General features: G+C 38.6%; 1 protein-coding gene across 1 annotated transcript in view; it reads left to right on the top strand.

Moving 5' to 3' along the window:
• Positions 1-20,312, top strand: part of AGMO (alkylglycerol monooxygenase) — a 137,752-nt gene that overhangs the window by 67,975 nt on the left and 49,465 nt on the right. The window contains 2 exon segments of the mRNA XM_030503963.1: positions 11,357-11,460; positions 17,914-18,009. Of these exon segments, the coding sequence (XP_030359823.1) occupies positions 11,357-11,460; positions 17,914-18,009 (200 nt within the window).

Genomic DNA, 20,312 nt, shown 5'->3' with positions numbered 1-20,312 from the left:
GACAGATGCATCCTGCAATGAGTTTTCAATCTTGGCTTATTTTATAGCTTAGAGCAAACAGATAAAGGATAAAAATTAATTCATTTACAGTGGAATATATCAAGATGTCATAATCAATCAGTTAAAAATCATTCTTTTCCATACTTGGTATTTTCTGTCTCTGAAATCTTTTCCTTTCTGTTAGCTCTGCTACTAATTATCCAGCCACTAGCTGTAGGCCTTTAAAGTAAAAAAAAATACATCAGGCAGGAGACATGTGGCTGCAAAAACCAGTGAGTATGTAGGAGGAGTGCCTTTACAGGTCAAGTGCTATAGCTGTTCTTTGGCAAATCAGTCCCGAATTAGCATCACAGGAGCCTGTTGGTCCTGCTCCCCTGCATCTCTGGCTTCATCTGTTTGCTGCTGCTGTTACCAGCCCTCATCTCGCGCTCCCAGACCTGTAATCTGTTTCAGTGTTTGCTGGAAGTGCTAGAGCAGCTTTGCCCCCACAAACATCGGTACCAAAAGTTATGGTAAACATTGAAATGAACTCTGTACCTGAGACTCTACTGCATGTGGCCTCACTAGTCTTCAGCTGGTAATCATTTATTAATATTTTGGGGAAAGAGGAAATGGAGTATAAAGTAACTCCTGACTGATTATCAAAGTTCATGAGAGACCATCAGTAGTGACGGACACTCAATAAAAGGCTTTCTTAAAGGCTGTTTAATGCTTTTTTGATAAATATGCTGATCATACTGCCAGTGCTGTATCCCCATGGATGGCTCTAATGTAAAGACCTATTTGTGTAGACTTAATTTTGGTGCGTGTCTTTGTTCCCTGCTAAAGGGACAGGGCAGGGAGTGGTGGGAGAGAAAACCTTGAAGATAGCATCTGGTGCTAGAGGCATCCTCCAGATAGTCCTAGCTGACATACTTAGGAGTGGGCTCTACCATATGGATCCCAGCTTCATGGGTATGGAGGCAAACTTATAAGCCCGCTTTCTTTTTCACCTTTTAATTGAGGCTGCTTGTTTTGACAGTCACCTCTGTTCTGGTCTCTTTAGCTAGTCTGTCTACATGGCTTCCATGTCCTTCTTGTTAGAATGATAAATGGAAAAGCCTATTAAAGTCTCACTATGTTTAATAGCATCCAGAGCCAATCTGTTGTTTGTGTAGATGTACAGATACAGCAATAGCTAATTACTTAATGGACACAGAGGACCTATGGTTAGCTATGTACTTTCAGGAGTGGGAGTATAAGTACTGACAATGCCTGTCCAAATGTAATCTGTGGAAGTGCAGTTTTCTTTTTGTATGCATCACATGTACTGTAAATAAGCAGTGTGACTACCAAATACAATGGATCTATCACTGTTAAATAAGCATATGGTGTACAGTATCTGAAGGGGGCCTACAGAGATGTTGGAGAAGGACTGTTCCTCAGGGACCGTAGTGATAGGACAAGGGGGAATGGGTTTAAACTTCAACAGGGAAAGTTCAATTTAGATATAAGGAAGAAATTCTTTACTGTAAGGATGGTGAGGCACCGGAACAGGTTGCCCGGGGAAGTGGTAAATGCTCCATCCCTGGCAGTGTTCAAGTCCAGGTTGGACAGAGCCTTGGGTGACGTGGTCTAGTGTGAGGTGTCCCCGCCCACGGCAGGGGGGTTGGAACTAGATGATCTAAAGGTTCTTTTGAACCCTAACTATTCTGTGATTCTGTGATCTGTTACTACAGTTTTTCTTTATATTTCTCCAAGAAATAATTTGACACTTGTAAAACAAATGTATAAATAAATATGGTGGGCCATCTCACTAAATACCTGAACTTTATTTCAAAGGGTTAACTGTCCTTTGTTTCATATTGTATAATATATAATGAACTTGTTTCAAAATCTGTTAATGGATATTTTTCAGCTGAATTCAGTAGAGTTTGAATCAGGTCCATACAGCATGCAAAACTCATGTGCATTGCCTGAAGTGTCTGTCTGGCTTTTTCTATGGTTTGTAAATCTCGGAAGGAGTGGGATGAAAGTTGGATGTAAATGTTGGGTTTTTTTTCTGGAATATTTAAACAGTTTATTCAAGGGGGTGGGGTATCTTGATGTCCCCCAGCTTTTCCTGATATCTCAGTAAATTTCAATAGATTCCTTTTCAAATCTAGTCTGGATTTCCACACATCTGTCTTTCAGGAACTTGGTTTAGTAAATCATCTAAAACACTCTGCAAGAGAAAACTACATAGAGCTTATTCCTCTTTTACACCAGAATAATTCCATTGACTTGTCAGTGTTAATTCTAACTGTATCTGGCTTGGAAAAATGAAGAACCAAATAAATGAATGCAGGAATGTGACCTACGCGATAAAAGTTACGTGAAGGGGCTATGGATATTTGCTTTAAAAAAGTATGTTTATGCCTTTGAGTTGGAGGACTTTAATTCATTCCAGTTAATTTTTTTTCCTTCCCTTTTTTGTTTGTGTGTGTGTATTTCCCTAGCATTCTTTGAATGTATTGAGGGGCAAAAAACTAAGATTAATGTGGCTGAGTAGTATCAGTTATTGTTTTCTTCCTAATATCCTGCAGCTTTATGTTGCTTTAATGTATGCACGTTCAGAGTTTTGAACATTGTGGGAAAAGGTTTCATTGGCATCCATTCTTGCCATTAAAGTGCTTCCCATCTGAATATTGCCTGCCAAAGTATGTGGTATCCTGCAGAGCAAGAGGATGAGGACATAGATCGCAATGAAGCTGAACAGTTTGCACTTCCTAACGGTGACACTAGACATCAATCTTTTGTACAGACAGCCCAGAATACAAGAGAAAAGAACTCTCACCCTCATTCCCCCACCAAAAGAAAAAAAAAAACACACCAAAAAAAAACCAAACCACCCCACCCAAACAAAAGGAGACTTATCTTCTCTTTTCTCCATTTCATTCCAACAGTTTCCTTCTAAGAACCTCCAAGATGAATATGTTCTCAAGTTGCATAGGCTGACATTTCAGTGGCTGAGATGCTTTTGGGGTGGGGGGAAAAAAAAGGGGGCAAAGAATCAAAGTTAAAAAAAAAAAAAAAAAGTTTTTATCTGAAGTAGCTTTTTTTTTTTTTTTAAGGAATTTATTTCATTTAGTCTCAGTTCTCTTTATCACCAAGTGAAGGAGCAGAGTGCTAATTTGGTCACAGTTAATGAGTTTCACACATTTATACCACACTTTGACATCAGTATTCAGTAACACCAAATTGTATTCTATAGGCTGGCAAATGCTCAAAACTAAAGATTGCCAGTACTGTAATCAGCCGTATTTGGAGAAGCTTGAGTCAGGTCTGCAGCTTGTATAAAGTGGCACAGATCTATGGAAGTCTTTGCACCAGTTGCTGAGGATCTTCTTCTCTGCACAGAAATTTGTTGCAGGTTATTTTAATACATAAATCTAATTTCACCAACAGGATGATTTATAGTTGTGAAGTTAATGAGCCATATGCTCTTCTTTATAGTAAAAAGGTGCAGAAAAAGCTAAGTGCTGCAAAAAAAAAAAGCTACATCAGTGAGCTGCAGAAGTTAACATATACAGTGTCACTCAGTCAAGAGGCAGTGAGTGTATAAGGTGCACAAACCTTGCTATACCCAATAGGAACCGTCAGTGAGGAAAGGATAGTTGAAAAGCTTGAGCCCAATATGGGGGGGACGGGGTTCACAAACAGGATTTTATGCTATGGTTTAGTTATCTTTAAAACTGACATGGCGCCAATTTATTTTTTTGGTACAAATCAGAGTTGTTTTCAGACTTTTATAGCTAAGGAATCTGTTATGAAAGCCAGAACAACTGGAAAACGGGTACCCAAATCACGCCTTATACAGCCACAAAAGAGACAAGTGACAGTGAACCATTCTTGCCGTCATGGTTCTTTGTGATCCAGAGACTCAGATCTACTGCAGATATCAACCAGACCTCAGGCAAACAAAACTTTAACCAGCTGCAGGGCTGCTCCAAGCAACTACAGAACTTGAACAATTTACCTCAGAAAGGTGTGAGAAACGGGTTGGTCAGTCAGAATTTGTGTGAGACCTGCTGTGTACTGAAAGACTTGCCAAGTATTTCACTATTTTCAGAGATTACATATATACATGTCACTAAAACTTCATTCCTTTCATGTGTTCATCCTTTGAATTTTTCCTGTTTGTCTTTGTGAAAGTGTCCAAATCCAATAGTTTCATGCTAAAATTGCTTTGGATCATTTGCCTTCTCAGTATCTTTCCCCACAAAGGAATGCACATTCAATTTCTATTAAAAACTATGACTGAAATCAGAGATTCAGTCACTGTGAATTAATTTCTGAATTCTTACCTAGTAACCTTTATTCCTTTGTGGTTTTCTATGGCATGTGTGGAAAGAGACTGTTCAATTCCCAGCAACTGTATGAAAACCTCGCAGGGCATGTTAGGACTGTCCTAATGTACTTGACTGAGACTTTTATTTATGTTGATATAACTATGGCGCATGAAGTTTCATCCATGCAGCTTAGCTTCTGAGGGAACTACTCCTGCTAGAAGAGACTGACTCTTTGGGAACACTGTTGCCTTTTCTAGCCTTTCTATTGATGTCCTATGCTTACGAGGGTGCCAGGAAATAACATAGGTCACGTACGGGTTGAGAGGACCATTATTTTTTTACCTGGCCAAGCTCTGCTTTCCTAACCATGTAGTATCTTAAATATTTTACAGATTCGGAAGTGTTTTCTGAGTATAATTCACAGTCCCCTGGATTCTTGCTAAGAGGGGATATGATCTGACCCATTGTTTGTTCTGGGTAGCATATGTAATGCTTTGGCTTGTCTTGATTCTTCCCACGTTTTCCTAGACTATTCTGCATCTTAAGTTTTGCAGATCATATTGTGGATTTTTTGTGTGGGAGAAGTTTTGTGTTTTCAACTGGTATGGCAGCAGATCAAGCAGGAGGTTTTAGCTTATGAACAGATTCTGGAGGTAGGCTTTTTAAAAGGTTGCTCTGATTTTTGGCTTGTAAGCCATGGAAGCATATACCATGTATTACTTGATTGTAAGTTAGCCCACTTACTAAATAGTTTGCTGACCACATCCAGTAACTTAAGAAGAGGGCTGAAAAACAGAAATAATACTGAACAAAGCACAGAAAAAGCACATCTCTCGTCACAGAAATATCAGATGCTGAATACCTAGTGAAATTTCCTAATAAAGCTGCTGGATTGCAATGAGGTAGGTTAGAGAGTGTCTCATGGTAGCACTATTTTCTGTCTGACACTGGCTGTGTGACATGCTGTATGATTGCCTAGCCTGGAATTACGTGGGTGCCACAACATATTTCATTGCAAAATGACCAAAGACGACCAGATAGTACTGAGGCTGAAGAGGTGCTTCTGAGTTGTTCCACTTCTTCTGACACACAAACTCTGGGAACAAAGGCTAATGTAGTCTATTTTTCCTATTATTCTAAACTGTAGTGGAACTCCTTCTTTCTAAATGCTGAAATGGTCCGTGTCAGGTACATGCACAGATAGGTGCTTCCCAATAAAAATGTGCTGAAGAAGAACATTAAGAAAATCATCTGAAGCTCTACAGTGAATCAAGGCTAATGACTTGAACTGAGATCCCCTTACAGCTAGTCTTTTGATTTATGTATGTGATTATCCTGAGAATACAAACTGCTAGCACTCACTGTAGCCAAGGCCGAACTGTAAGAAAAATGTGTCTTATTAAAAAAAAAAAAAAGAAGGCAAAATAAAAGTGTGCATTTCCCTGTATACACACTTCTTTGTGTGTGGTATATAACACGGTCTTCCAGACCAGTTCTTTGGATCTAATCCTGTTCTCATTAAACCCGCACAGCTCTATGCTTACACTAACGTAACTGGGGAAAGAATTTGTTCCTGTAAGAATTATATTTCTAATAACAAGGAAACAGAGGCTTTTGGCAAATAACCTATTTTGCAACTCTTGCTGAACAACACTAAAACAAAAACCATAAAGCAAAGTTGAATCAGAAGAGTGACAAAAGAGGGACTGCAGCACAACAGAGTAAACAGGAGAGTCACGTACAGATCATATATACTTCTGTTGTGGAGATGATAACTAACCTGTGTAGGTAGATTTCTGTTTTCATGTAAGGCATTAATTGTCCCTTCTGGTAACAAAACTTAAATGGTGCTCTGCCTCAGTGGTTGTTCATCCAGTGCAAGCATAGAATCCAGCAGGGAATAAGACTCTGAAAAAGCCCTGCATGAGGAGAGATTTGTTCAAACATTTTGAAAGCATCAACAGAACAGATCAATTAGAACAAGGCAGGAAGGTAGTAATTGTGAATAAAAAAGCGAATAGTTTACTGGAGAAATTATGTAAACACTATGTATTTTCTCTCTTTTATCTTTGGTGGGGGGAGGTGAAATGCACAAAAAAGGAATGACTGGAAGATGTACCTTCCAGGCCATTTTTCTTTCCTTAGCTGTTTTCAGGTTTCTACTAATTCTGGCTGGAGAGATGTAGATCCATGAGATGATCCCTTTTCTATTGCTTGTATGGGAATGCAGCACAGCATACCTGCCTCTGAAGCACTGCTGGTTACAGCTGCTCTAGGAAGCACCAGTTTTCATGCCAGGATTGGCAGGGACCATGCCATGGACAAGGGGTTTCTTGCCAAATGCTTGGCTTTGTGGAGTTCATCATAATGTGGTGATCTGTGCCACAGTAAATGTAATTTTGCTATCTTTTAAGTTTCTAGTTACGTAAACTGTAGTTCATTACCTTACTGAATACTGAAGGCATTTAATCTTGTAGGAGGTGGCAAGCATAATGAAACTGAAGGTTTTGTTTAAATTTAAGTAAATGCTGAGGCGAAGCCTTCACCTGTTCTCCTAACTAGAGTCAGCATTGACTGAAAGAGAATAAAAGCTTTACATGACTCATCAAATGGATGTATTTCTAAATAATTTGGTTTTTTTTTTTCCACTTTGTTTTAGATCCAGGTCTTAGAAAGCAGTGTGCAAAGAAATCATACCCTTTTAATTAAAAGGTATATGTAATCTTTTTTATTCCCTAAGAATTCATCAGATTTTTACCATTTCACTGACTTTGAGGATTGTGTAAAATGGTTGTTTTCATTGACCTCACTCCTTGAAAGGACTACAGGTTTTCTTGGCATACATATTTTCTCCTGCTGTTAACCAGAATGTGTTGGGCTGTGGAAATCACTGAAAGCTACAGAAATTAACAACAACAAAGTCTCATTTTGAACTCTCCGCATTATGCATTCTTAAAGAGAAATATTTTGTGCAAAATGACTGGTTTCTACTATCACAAGATACTTCAGAAATACTTCAGAAGTAGTGCAATATGGCCCAGGCAAATCACAGGGATTTGATTAGTGCCAAAAATTGAATTCAAAATAGAATAAAATTAAGGCTAAGAATCATTGGTTGCTGTACCAATATGGTTGTGATGGTGTGTGAAACATTGCAATTTATGTATGCATTAATTAGGAGGAGGAGGAAGGGAAAAAGTGGAGAAGAAGGATAATATTATTAATCTTTCTTTCTTTTGGAAAATCCAGAAAAAAAGATGAAGTGGGAATACTGCAAAAAGGATGGCTCCAGCTTCTTGGTAACTGGTGCTTTACTGGTGTTGCAAGGCTGCTATTAATTTCCCCTAAATTCTCCTCTTCTCCAGGCTACTTCCCTTAGCCTTGCATTTTATTTCTTCTATGAGTAGAATTCATATATTGAACTAATGCTAAAAAAAGACAGACCTTTGCTTTCCTTTACAATTAGTATTAGGATACAAATATATCAACCACTTGGAGCCCACTGATTTTGGCAACTGCAAGTCTGACTCTGAGGTAACTTCATGGAGGCTTAAAAAGCTAGAGGGAAAAGTAAGGGCCAGGTGATAACTGGGTGATAACTATCACCCAGCAATTCTGTGCAGCACCAATTTTCTTTCTTTCCTCACCCATCTACATGTCATTATTCATTCTCTTTTGGGATTACGTGCTGATTCTTTACAGTTTATATTGGGTGATGGAAGATAATATTAATTGATTCTCTACAATGGTAATAATAACAATGCATGAAACAATAATTAGATCTAGTAGCACTATGTGGTTATTTTGTTCTTCCCCAGATGTGAATAGCTCATCAGTTCCCATTACCAGGAACCTAGCGAAAGCCATACCAGGAAAGGAGTCCCTTGCTGTGCTAGGTTATAATTTGTATAACCTTCCGCACAACTACAGGAAAAGGAAATGCCACTTTTATCTGTTAGAGATAGTTCTTCATAATAGCATCAGCTGCAGACGGTTTCCAAGATCCAACTGGGTGTAGTACTTGGGAACTTAAAGCTGGTCCCACTGTGAGCAAGAGGTTGGACTGTGGTTCTCTCCAGCCTGAATTATCCTGTGATTCTATAATGTTCGCTCTCCTGAATCAAAATAGGGGGGTTGTGTATATGTGGATTTACCAATCACATTTGACTTAGGAAACACTGAAAATCCATTAGAGCATTTTCTGGGTGGCTTCTCCAATTCCATCGCCTACTTTTTCCCTGTGGCTTCATGGGACAATTTGACTGGAGAGATCTACAAAATGCACTAATAGTTCCTGTTTTCTACATAGATTTAAAAAAAAATAAAAATCTGTGTTGGAGTTGGCCATATCTTGGTTTTGCTCTCCTTTTGGGTCATTATGAGAAAGTGCATGTGAGTCTCTTATAATTATGTTCTCATTCAAATAACTTTTCTCATTTTGCTTCAAGTTACCATCATTATGAATGAAAAAGTGAAACCACAACTCTTCTATAGGTGCACAGATTTTGGTTTCTGTTGCGGGTAGTTGGTGAGCAGTCAGCTGTATTCCTTGAAGAGTGTTTGCTCTGTTTCTTACCTTTGTGACATGTCTTTTAGGTGTTATGATTATAATATTTTTAATGTACTAATGGTTACAGACTGAGTTTTGGGATGATCTATTTCACTCTTATTCCTGCTGTTATTCTTTTGCTTCAAATAAAAAGTTGTTGATGATCAGTTTCTTCGGGTAAATTTTTAAGACAAAAACTATTTCTGATCATCAGATCTGCCTGTTTTGCCAAGGAATTTAACATCGTCTATGATGTTGATGTCAGCAAGAATAGCATTAAGGAGCAGGATTTAATTTACGTAGCTGTAACAGAAGAAGTCAGAAATAGCTTTAGCACTTAAATTACTTGTGGCAGAATTGTTTGTTTATGTCCCTAATATTCCTGTGGTGTATTTTTGAATGATAGATCATTTTAGATGACTTGCACATCTGAAAGATTAACATTTTACCAATATTCAGTTACCTTATTCCATATTCTTGTTAGTGTAAGAGCCAGTTTAACTGAAAAATGAACGCTAATAAAATGCCTTTTTAGTAATTCATTTTGAAAACCATTTGACCTTAACTACAATGAAAGTAGACTGTAAAAATCATCATAGATTCCCTTCCTTGAACTTTTCATAATGCTGAAAAATGACTGAGGGAAAGAAGCAAGATCCAGTTACTGTACCCTGTTTGCACAGCTGTACTTCATTGAGTGGAGGCTTGTGTTACACAGTTTGTGATAGGAAGTAAATGCTTTTAAAACAACTAAGGAGACAGGTCTTTAACCTCCACCTTTTCAGATGCTTTGTTCACTCATTTAGCTTCTGTTGAGGTCTTGGGAAGCATTTCAAATACAAATTATTACTGAGTACTGAAGCTCACCTGAATGATTCATCTCCTAGTGAGCTTATTAGGCAGAGATGCATTAAGATGAGGTTGGAGAGGTTTTGAGAGAGATCACTAATTCTTGATATAGTGAACATTTGTTCCTTCAGGAACAAATGCATTTAAAGAAGGAAGAATTCTTAGATTTAGTATTAAGTGTCTTATGATAGTTGAAATTACAATTTTATTTCAGTAATTGTAAGGATTTTCTAGGACTTAAACACATTAAAAAATGATGTTGCCATGTAAATTACCAAACTGCCAAAATTAATTAGATTTAGAATTCTCAATTTCTAGCATACAAGACTTTGACCTCCTGTTGCAAGACTGTCTAGTCCCCTGAGATGATGTAGATACCTTGCGATTCATTAAGAGGAGTTTTTGGCATTACTTTACACTGCAAGTACATGTTAATCACCAGGCCTAAACTATTTGATGTAAGCTTGGCACCAGATAATTTGAGGACTTTAAATACACATTATAAGGTCATTCTATGAATGCAATTCTAATATCTGCCAAAGGCACTTTTCTAATTGCTCTAGTGAAACAAGTCAGTGGCAAATGGAGTGTGCAGCTGGCGGACAGCCAGTTAAGTTTTAATTTCTGTAATCAGCTGAGGCTTTGTGTACGCTTCATCCCTGGAAAAACATGTGACCTTTAAATTTAGGTTTATGCTAAATAGGCATTATTTGGGCTTCATTAACCACCCACTTTTTCATTTTGCTATAATTAAGGTCATCCTTGTAGCTATACATGTGATGGCCCTAAACATTTCTATCTTAACCTCTCACTTAAAGCTGTCCGGATACCAATATACAATGCAGAGGGGCCACCCAGATCTGCACTTAATAAGAAAATAGCTTGAAATACAGTCAGGATTTTGAAGTATTCTTCACTGCAGCACATTAGAGGTGTTGTGCCTTCAGAGGACATGACTGACACTGGTTTTTACCTTATTGCAGCAACTTTTTTTGAACTGTAACACAATAGAGCCACTGCTCTTCTTTGGCTGTGTCCAGAGTTCCCAGCACATGGCCGTTTGTTTTTCCATTTGTCACTAGTGGGCAGGCAATGTCTGTGTTTTGTGGTCTCTGGTATCAGTGGGCTTGCAGATTTACGCCTTCCAGAAACCTGTAAGCATAACAGCAGACACCAGTTAAGTTGTTTAAATTAGAAGTGTAAGATTTTGTGGCCCCTTCTGGTCTTAAAATATATATAACTTTAGTAAACAAATACAGGCATGAAAGCATCCTCAGTCCTCGTCTATCTGAACTCCAGAACAGAGCTCCTACTGACTCATGTTATCAGGACTCAGCTCGGGTTTTCTGGCTGTTTAACTCTCATCTCAAGCATCCTTCTGCTCTTCCAGCAATCATTTGAGTTCTTGCCACAGCCTCACCTTCCCCAGCATGAAAGCTACACTGACTTGTGTCAACTTACCGACATTTAACCCAGCCTACCCAAGCTCACCTCTGAGCATTAGGTTTTATTACCTGCTATACTATGGCAAAAAAACAAAGTGTAAGTTGGGGGATTAGTTGCTTCTAGCTTATGAAAAAAGGCCTTGGCAAACAAATGTTGCTTTGTTCTCTAGTACATACCTCATTAGAAATTACGTGTTTTGCAGAGGTTAATATACTGTGGGCAGCGCACCAAGTACATCATAGTTCTGAAGATTACAACTTATTGACAGCCTTGAGACAATCTGTACTGCAGAGGTACACCTCCTGGGTAAGTTGCACAAGATTTGACAAATGAATATCAACAAGATGTAGTAAAAGTGAAAACATAGTGTTTATTTTCCTTCGAAGAAAAACATTTTTTTTTTTAAAGATATTTGACCCCGAAAGCACAGAAGTTGAACCTGAAGAATGTGAGAACCATAAGCTTTAAAAACACATTCATTAATGTTTCTACAGCAAACTTGAAAAGAGATGCAGAAGTACTTCTTAAAGTAGCCTTTAAGAAGGCTAATTATAGCCCTGCATTTATATTTTCATAACTTTTTTAATAAAATTGGGCAAATTTTTTCGTTCAGTTATTCATGCATAAACACAGCAAAAGATCAGAGTATAACTGTTCTAGAATATGTCTGTATAACTGAAAGGAGCAGGGAGAGAAATCGTTGCTAGTGATTGCTTTGGACATGCAAATGTATTTATTTGTCTGCTTATTAATGTCATGTGTCAGTACTCCAGTAAGGGCAGTATGCCACTACTTTTACCTAGTGTTATTTCAGATACGATCTATTTTAAATGTTGAGCTGTGTACACATGTAATATAAATTCAGGCGAGTAGTCATTTACAGATTTAAAACCTTATATTTCCAAATACATTCATAAATGTAACATACTATTCAGTGTTTAGTTTTGGGCCCAGGATAATTGGGTTCTGCCGATTTCCTCATTTCAGTTTTATGTTCTCGTTTGACTCAGATTTCTTTTTAACTCAGATTGTAGTTTGTTTTTTTTTTTTTTTTTTTTTTAAATAATAATTTAAGATTTTGTGTTTTCAGAATTAGAGGTCAAAAAAGCAATATTCAATGTATTTTTGTATATATAAAATATATAAATGCTCATCTCCAATGATGTATAATACTAGTGGTGGAGGAAATCCACACTCCTCTGGGAATCTCAACTAGCCTATGAGCAAATGACTCAAAGCTCAGCATGTATGCTCACACATGCAAATCCAATGTACCTCCATTAACTTCTGTAAAGTTAGTCTGTATTTGTGCTCACATATCTAAGCATGGACTTAATCTGTTGTTTATAACTGGTTTAAGCACATAGCATTAAATGAGTTAAAATGCTAGGTTAAAAAAAAAAAAAAAGATTATTTGTTCTCCTGCAAATTGTGAAGCAGATTCTGTTTCTTAGATTTGTTTCTTAAAGTCTTCTATGTAAATTCTTGGGTTTTGTTTATTCAGAAAAGAATCATCTGATGTTAGCAGGAGTGCCTCAAATTTAAATAACCACAATGAACAATAGCGGAAGGGATGCATCTCTGTCACAATTCTGCTTCCTATGTAAATACTGCCATGTTAAAGATTTAACCTTTGCACATTTACCCATTGGGACCATATGTGCAAATGCTTAACAAAAACAATAATTCAGAACAGACAAAAAGCCTGTGTGTACATATGGGTGTGTGCATGAGCACTTTGTCTGCCTGCCTGATTCTGAGGATTGTACCTCAGAGAGCATAAAACATTCAGGAAGGCCAAGATGTCTATCCGCCATAGATTCTGAAGACCGTCCTCAGGACCACACTGGTATCACTTGGCAAATAATATATGTACATTAAAAACTCATTTGCTTTGAGCAAAGGGAAATGAACCTAGGAATCCATAATACTTTTGTGCGTAGTGGTTTTTTTCACCAAATAGCTGGTATTAGCCAAAACATTTAGTTAATGGAAATATTGGTTTACCTCCTCTCAGAACGTTTGAGAGGTATACCAGTTTTCTTTCTCCAAAGCCTTACTGTACATGAACAGAATTCTTGCTAATTCTTAGAGCACTGCTATTTTTCTAGACTACCAGACTCATCCAGAACGCCACAAATCCATCTGCCTCAAAGCTGAAACTCAGTGAAGCCTTTAGTTAATCTTCCTTTGTTGTTGCTGAATATGTACTGCTGAATGCAGTTCGACATCCAGTTTTGTGGAGGCTGTGAGAAAATTGTGGTGGATGGTGTGGGATTGTGGGACTGTTCTGCTGCCAGCTGTGTGTGTTTTAAGTTAAACATTATAAGATAAATAAATCAGCATATTAATCTGTGTGGGTTGTGCTCAAGCTGATTGAAAAGATGTGAAATGAAAGAAAAGAGAAAAACATGCAGTAAGTACAATCAGTGGTACGAGATATACTCCTGAGCTTGGAACCAAATGTGTATTGCTTCATGTCATTTGCACACACAGTGTTTCTATTACTTCAGTGAAGGGGCCATAGAGAAGCAGATCTGTTAAGACTGAAGGTGGTTTTGAAGCCCATTTTGTGGGAAAAAAAAAAAGTGGAAATAAAAATGTATATTCATTTTCAAGAAGAAATCAGCAAGCTAATACCATATAAATTTTTGCTTCTGATGAAACAGTTTAAGTGTAATTGTGAAAGGCAAGAATTGCCATTGTGGTAAATGGCTCGATGTCCAGTTGGAAACCTGTAACGAGTGGTGTCCCTCAGGGATCGGTGTTGGGACCGGTCCTGTTCAACATCTTTGTCGGTGACATGGACAGTGGGATTGAGTGCACCCTCAGCAAGTTTGCCGATGACGCCAAGCTGTGTGGTTCGGTTGATACGCTGGAGGGAAGGGATGCCATCCAGAGGCACCTTGACACGCTTGTGAGGTGGGCCGATGCCAGCCTTATGAAGTTTAACCAAGCCAAGTGCAAGGTCCTACACCTGGGTCGGGGCAACCCCAGGCACTGCTACAGGCTGGGCAGAGAAGAGATTCAGAGCAGCCCTGCAGAAAAGGACTTGGGGGTGTTGGTTGACGAGAAGCTTAACATGAGCCGGCAGTGTGCGCTTGCAGTCCAGAAAGCCAACCGCATCCTGGGCTGCATCAAAAGAAGCGCGACCAGCAGGTTGAAGGAGGTGATCCTGCCCCTCTACTCTGCTCTTGTGAGACCCCACTTGGAGTACTGCGTACAGTTCTGGTGTCCTCAACATAAAAAGGACATGGAGCTGTTGGAGCGAGTCCAGAGGGGGGCCACGAGGATGATAAGAGGGCTGGAGCACCTCCCATATGAAGACAGGCTGAGAAAGTTGGGGCTGTTCAGCCTGGAGAAGAGAAGGCTGCGTGGTGACCTCATAGCAGCCTTCCAGTATCTGAAGGGGGTCTACAAGGATGCTGGGGAGGGACTCTTCCTTAGGGACTGTAGTGGTAGGACAAGGGGTAATGGGTTCAAACTTAAACAGGGGAAGTTTAGATTAGATATAAGGAAGAAGTCCTTTACAGTGAGGGTGGTGAAGCACTGGAATGGGTTGCCCAGGGAGGTTGTGGATGCTCCGTCCCTGGCGGTGTTCAAGGCCAGGTTGGACAGAGCCTTGAGCCACGTGGTTTAGGGCAAGGTGTCCCTGCCCATGGCAGGGGGGTTGGAACTAGATGATCTTAAGGTCCTTTCCAACCCTTACGATTCTATGATTCTATATACACCTCAAAAAGCTATAATTTGATTCTTTGACTACCAGTTCTCAACATTCCTCTGAGGTTAAGATTTAATTGCAAATATTAAATCCATAATAATTTGATGGCTTTAGACTATACATTTCGATAAAAGGTTGAACTATGCCTTGCTGGTTTAAAAGCGGTGGAAACATCTATATATAAATCTGCAAAGGGAATAGGTAACACCATTCTTTTCAGCACAGAGTCACAAAGTTCACTTCTTATCTACTGAGGAGTTTGCCAAGTCTGGGATCTGTAAGGGATAGGGGTTTTTTTCTACCCTTTAACTCCTGCAGAATCCTTACACAAGTATAACCCACATGAATTAACTGTGGGCAGCTGCCCCTTGCCCCTGTGTCCTCTCCAGTGAGTGCTGGACACATCAGCAGGTGGCCCCAGCGTCAGATGGAGGGGCTCAGTGCAGGAAACTGCACTCCTGCTAAACCTCAGGAGTTTCCGGTTTTTCCCTTTCTATTATGGAAGCATTTATTAGCTTTTACTTACAAATGGGAGAGAGAAAGGTAGAGCATGCCCATGTCAGAGAGTGTGCAGCGGACACACACCCTTCAAAAGGGGCAATGCCTGAAGTGTGAAGGCACACAGCTACAGTGCAGCAGCCCCAGATACAAATCCCTCTCCACCCCCTTGCTGAGTGCCTTTCCCATCAGGTTATCAGTTATTGCAGCGCACTCTCAATCTCTGTCCCTGAATCTGCAAGTGGGAAAAGATCTGCAAGTGTGATAAACGTTTTTCTGCAGTTTCGACCAGAAATTCCATCTTGGAGCCAGGAAAGCTTTTCCTCTACAGATTAGTGAAAGCTGGTACATTCCCATGAAATGTTTTGGTTTGGTGAATTGGCATTTCTAGTGAAAAACTAATGATTTTATTGGGTTTTTTTCTGACATTGATCTTCTTGTTTCAGTGGAACCACAAATAGGAGAAACTAAATCTTTTGTTTAGGAGAGGTTTTTGTTCCTCCCTGTGGGTTCTGCTTCTGTAAATGATCTTTGAAATCCTTAATCTGTGCAAAATAAAGCTTACATTGCAAGGAAACATGAGGCAGTTAGGAAATCATTCTCCTTTGTCAATCTCAAATTTACCTGTAGATTTATATAAAAATGCTCTCATCTCACCACTTAGCAGAGAAATCCTAGTACTTCTTGTGAGAAGTAGGTTAGAAAATAAGTATAAACATGATCCTTCATTCCCATCTGAGTCATCTGTAAATACTGCTAAATTGCCTCTGATACTTCTAGGGAAAAAGCATAAAATTTTTAACCCTGCTTTCAATCCTGCAACCATTTCCATGAATAATCTGAAAACCATCTGTTTGAGTTTGGGTTTTGGTTTGGTTTGGGTTTTTTTTAATCAACTTCCTGTCCATTTCCTTTAAATTTCCCTTTCCTTCTGCTCTTATGCCATTAGACAGGTACAATTAATAATAAGAGAAAACTAAAGTAGCTTTACTTAAACGTGGCCATGTGTCCTACTCCTTCGTTGGCTTCTTTGTAAGATAACCTTTGAGAAAAACCATGACAGCCTTCTGGCTGTTGTGAGACAAATATCTCTCAGGTTAGAGGAAGGAGGAATTTCCCCCAAGTTTCAGAAGCTCAATATAATCCTTCCACCACAATTCCTTTACTTCTTGCAAAAGTACTTTGAACGCATTCAAGCAGAAATGCTCCATGTGCAGTTTCTGGGGCAGCTTTGATCTGTGAAGCCGTTGAATGGAGTTTTTGAAATCACAGCTTTCCCAGCCCTACCAAGTGATACCGCAGTGTTATAAGGGTTTCTTTCTTGTGCTTTAGTCATTGTCCGGTGTTGCAGCCAGCAAACTAAACTGGGATTGCAGGGCCTTAGTCCTCCATTGGCTCAAGACAGTGAGATATGGCCGTGGTGACATTCTCAAGAGCATCAGTCACACTCTGGGGATGGAGGTGCAGTTGTTTCACAACCCCAGTGTGACACCTTACCCGTTAGGTAGGTCCTTTGACAAAAACTGAGGGAATATCAACATTAAATATGCGTGTAGACCTACACTAAAGCAATGCCTGGATCAGGAGGCCTGTCATGGCTATCAGATTGCTCTCTCTGATGTTCAAAGATCTGATTTTTGTGAGAAGGACAATAGGAACTTGAAAATGGATTTTGCTAATTTTGCTGTTTCACAGGGAGCTCTTATCTGCTATCCAGATCTTCCCTGAGTGCTGAAGAGTTTTAAAGTTGTTAAGATAGCTTCACTACTGCTTGGTTTAGAGAAAATCTCTGTATTTTAGGGAAGGATTAGCTTTTTAATACAGCTGGTATAATACAGTGTCAGGTAAAAGAAAAAGAAAAAAAAAACCATAGGCCTTTTTCTGAAGAAAGCACACTGAGTTGTAGCACATGAAGGTCTTGGAAGTCTCGTTCTATTGCTCAGCCAATTAAGCAATTAATGGTGAAATTCCTGGCACTCAAAGTCTTTGCTAAGTAAGCAGTTTTCTGAAACTGTTTTCATGTTAGCACAACTTTAGAGCTCAGTAATGTATCGGGGCTTCAAGGGAGATGTCGTGAGGAATTTATAATTAACTTTGAAAGCCAAGTTGCCTTGCCCTTATGGTGCTTACGTAGGGAGTTTGGATGGAAAAGCTATAGTGTTATAAATTCACACCTTGCTTACTCTGTGATGATTCTCTCCTATAAGTGAATCCTTCATGTCAAGGATATGTTGTTACCCGCTCCATATAGTACGCCGAATAAACATCTAGATTTCTGAGTTCTTTTCTTGATGTTTCTATTTGCTCAGTATGACTTTTGGGAAATCACTTTTGCATCAGTTTATGTCTCATTTGCTAGAGTAAATCGAGTAAATCGAGGAGTAATATAATATCGGTATCTATTCTCTGTCTACATTATGGAGGTATTAGAGGAAGTAATTATCTTATGTAGTGCTTTGAGCTTTTGAGATCATACTTTGTTATATCATCACAACTTTAGAATTATGAATCTAATGTATATTTTCTTTCTCATTTTCCAGATTTTCAACGTGCCCATGCCTCTTTTCATTCCCCCATCAGTGTTTGCTGTTCATCTACAGTTTAATCTACTCTACCAGTTTTGGATATATACAGAGGTAAACCAGGTTTTTAAGCCATACCTAAACAGTTAGCCTGGAGCAGTGTCCTGGAAATCCACTAGCAGCTGATTTATTGTGTAAGAAAAATCTTTGTCTGACTTCTTTAAGGAGAAACATCTGTTCATTTTTATTCCTTTTTCTGAATATATATTGCTAAGTTTATAAGAAGCAATGAGGCCAGTTGGTCCCAATTAGATTTGAAAAAAGAGCAACTGTAAGGAATCAAAACTTTTTGCTATTTTAATACTATATTTTCCTATCTTGCAGCTTATTAAATGTTTCTGGCAGATACTGAAACTGATTTCGTTTCTAAGATAAATATTTTAGGGAAAAATATCCAAACACCAATGCTTCTTAAAGATCATTTTAGAGTTTAAACTGAAGTCGGATATTGTTTCCTTCTTAGTGCATGTAATTCTCAGATGACAAATGCTCTTTGATTATCTGATGGCTATTTGTTTATGAGTGCACCTATTTATTTGTTTTGTGAGTACATAGACCATATCTAGTTTACATATATGTACAGTTAATAACTAACTGTAATTAGTATGTAGTTTCCTCCACTTCTCAGGTAGTTGAATGGCCTTCTGCTTCCTTGCTCTACACTAGAGGTGTTTAAAGGCATAAGGCAGTAGCATATTTCTCAGTAGCCCCCAGTGGGCTGTGGGCTAATTATCTCAACAGGACTTACTCCTTTGATTATTCTGACTATACATATGCCTTTTTTTCTTCTGTAGTTTCCTTATGTGATTTATAGGACAAGATTTTTGAAGGCTTTTTTTTTTCTTTATCTGCTATTTTAAGTGAATGTGTTGCTCAATTACTTTCTCTTTTCTGTGTGTTTCCTGTGGGGTAGGGAGGGTAAGGCAAAAATCTACTTAGAGTGACCCAATAGCAAACTTCTGGTTTTGAAATTTCTCTTGGGCACATTTCTAAAATCATTAATACATCTCTGATGCTCTACAACACCACGTGAATAGGAAAGGCTTACAATAAAATGTCACACACATCACCAGAACTGGCATAAACTCAAGCAATGCATAATTAAGCTTGTCAAAATTGTTTTGAACAAATTTGAACACTTTGAAATTACACCAAATGAATACTCTGAATCACGTGGTAGCAGTTTCTTTGCCCATGCCTTAGGTTCCCCAATTTGGTTTTACTGTGTTTTTGCCACTAAGAAAAAATAATATGCCTCATCTACATCTTCTCTGCTGTCTGAAGCCATTTTTAACTTGGCAGAGAGGTTTCTAATGTTCTGCTGCATAGCAGTAACTCAGTGAGTCTCAGCACTGATGCCACAGTGTGCGTCTGAAGTTTCTAAAGTGAATTTCAGAGGCTTGTGAATTGCCTACATCCCTTTAAAGTGCTAAATCCTTCATAGGGCTTAAAAGGAATTTCCATAGCATACGTGCAATATGCCAAGTTTAGACACTAGTCTAAATAAGAATGAATTTCAGTCTCAATGAAAAGATAAGCACTCCTTACTATTAAATTAGTGGCTGTAGAAAAACAATGAATCTTTTGTACTGATCCAGTTGATCCAATCATAGATCTTTGTTTACAAGGGAAATTATTCTTAATGTTGATATTGTTGATTTTATAGCACAGCTGAAATCAGTTGAAATATGTTGAAGCCATGCTTTAAGGTCAAAAATCATGTCAAAATAGAAATAGGGTTACACTATGTATTAGCAGATTTCCTGCTCTCAAGGGCAAGGGCATTACAGAAAAGAGAAGGGGAAGGAAAGGAAATAGTTGCAGCTATTGCAGTCATACAGGTTTGTATGGGCCAATATTTTTGTTGAAATTAATATGATGCTTCACCATATACATTACAACAACTATTACGATTTAACTGTTTAAAGCTGTGGCATCTCCAATTTTTTTTTAATTTATTTTTTCTATCAACCCTTTTCCTGAATTTGAATGGTTCTAATTGTCTTACACAGATTATGGTAAAATGGAAATCCTTTCTGTAATTCTCAGTTTCCCAACATAAGAGGTCTGTTTAGGGCTGCAGGCCTAGGGTTATATAGAAAACCTAGCTAGCAGCTAGACTGCTGCTAGCCCTTGCTCTGAGAGCTGAGATTCATCATCCTCCAACGGCTCTGGTGTCCTCTGGGAGCCCATTGTGGCTGCTGTTGCTGGGTGGCAGTACGTGTCATTAGGGGTCTATGTGTAGATATGCTTCATTATATCTATTCTGCCAGTGCAAGTTGTAATAGTTTGCTTCTAAAATGCAGGACCATTTGGTAAGAAATGTTACGTTTGTCCTCAGTTTTCTACTGCTTTTA

This window comes from Strigops habroptila, chromosome 1 (assembly GCF_004027225.2).
Source record: "Strigops habroptila isolate Jane chromosome 1, bStrHab1.2.pri, whole genome shotgun sequence".
Classification (NCBI taxonomy): Eukaryota; Metazoa; Chordata; class Aves; order Psittaciformes; family Psittacidae; genus Strigops; species Strigops habroptila.
This window is presented reverse-complemented; position numbering and strand designations above follow the sequence as displayed.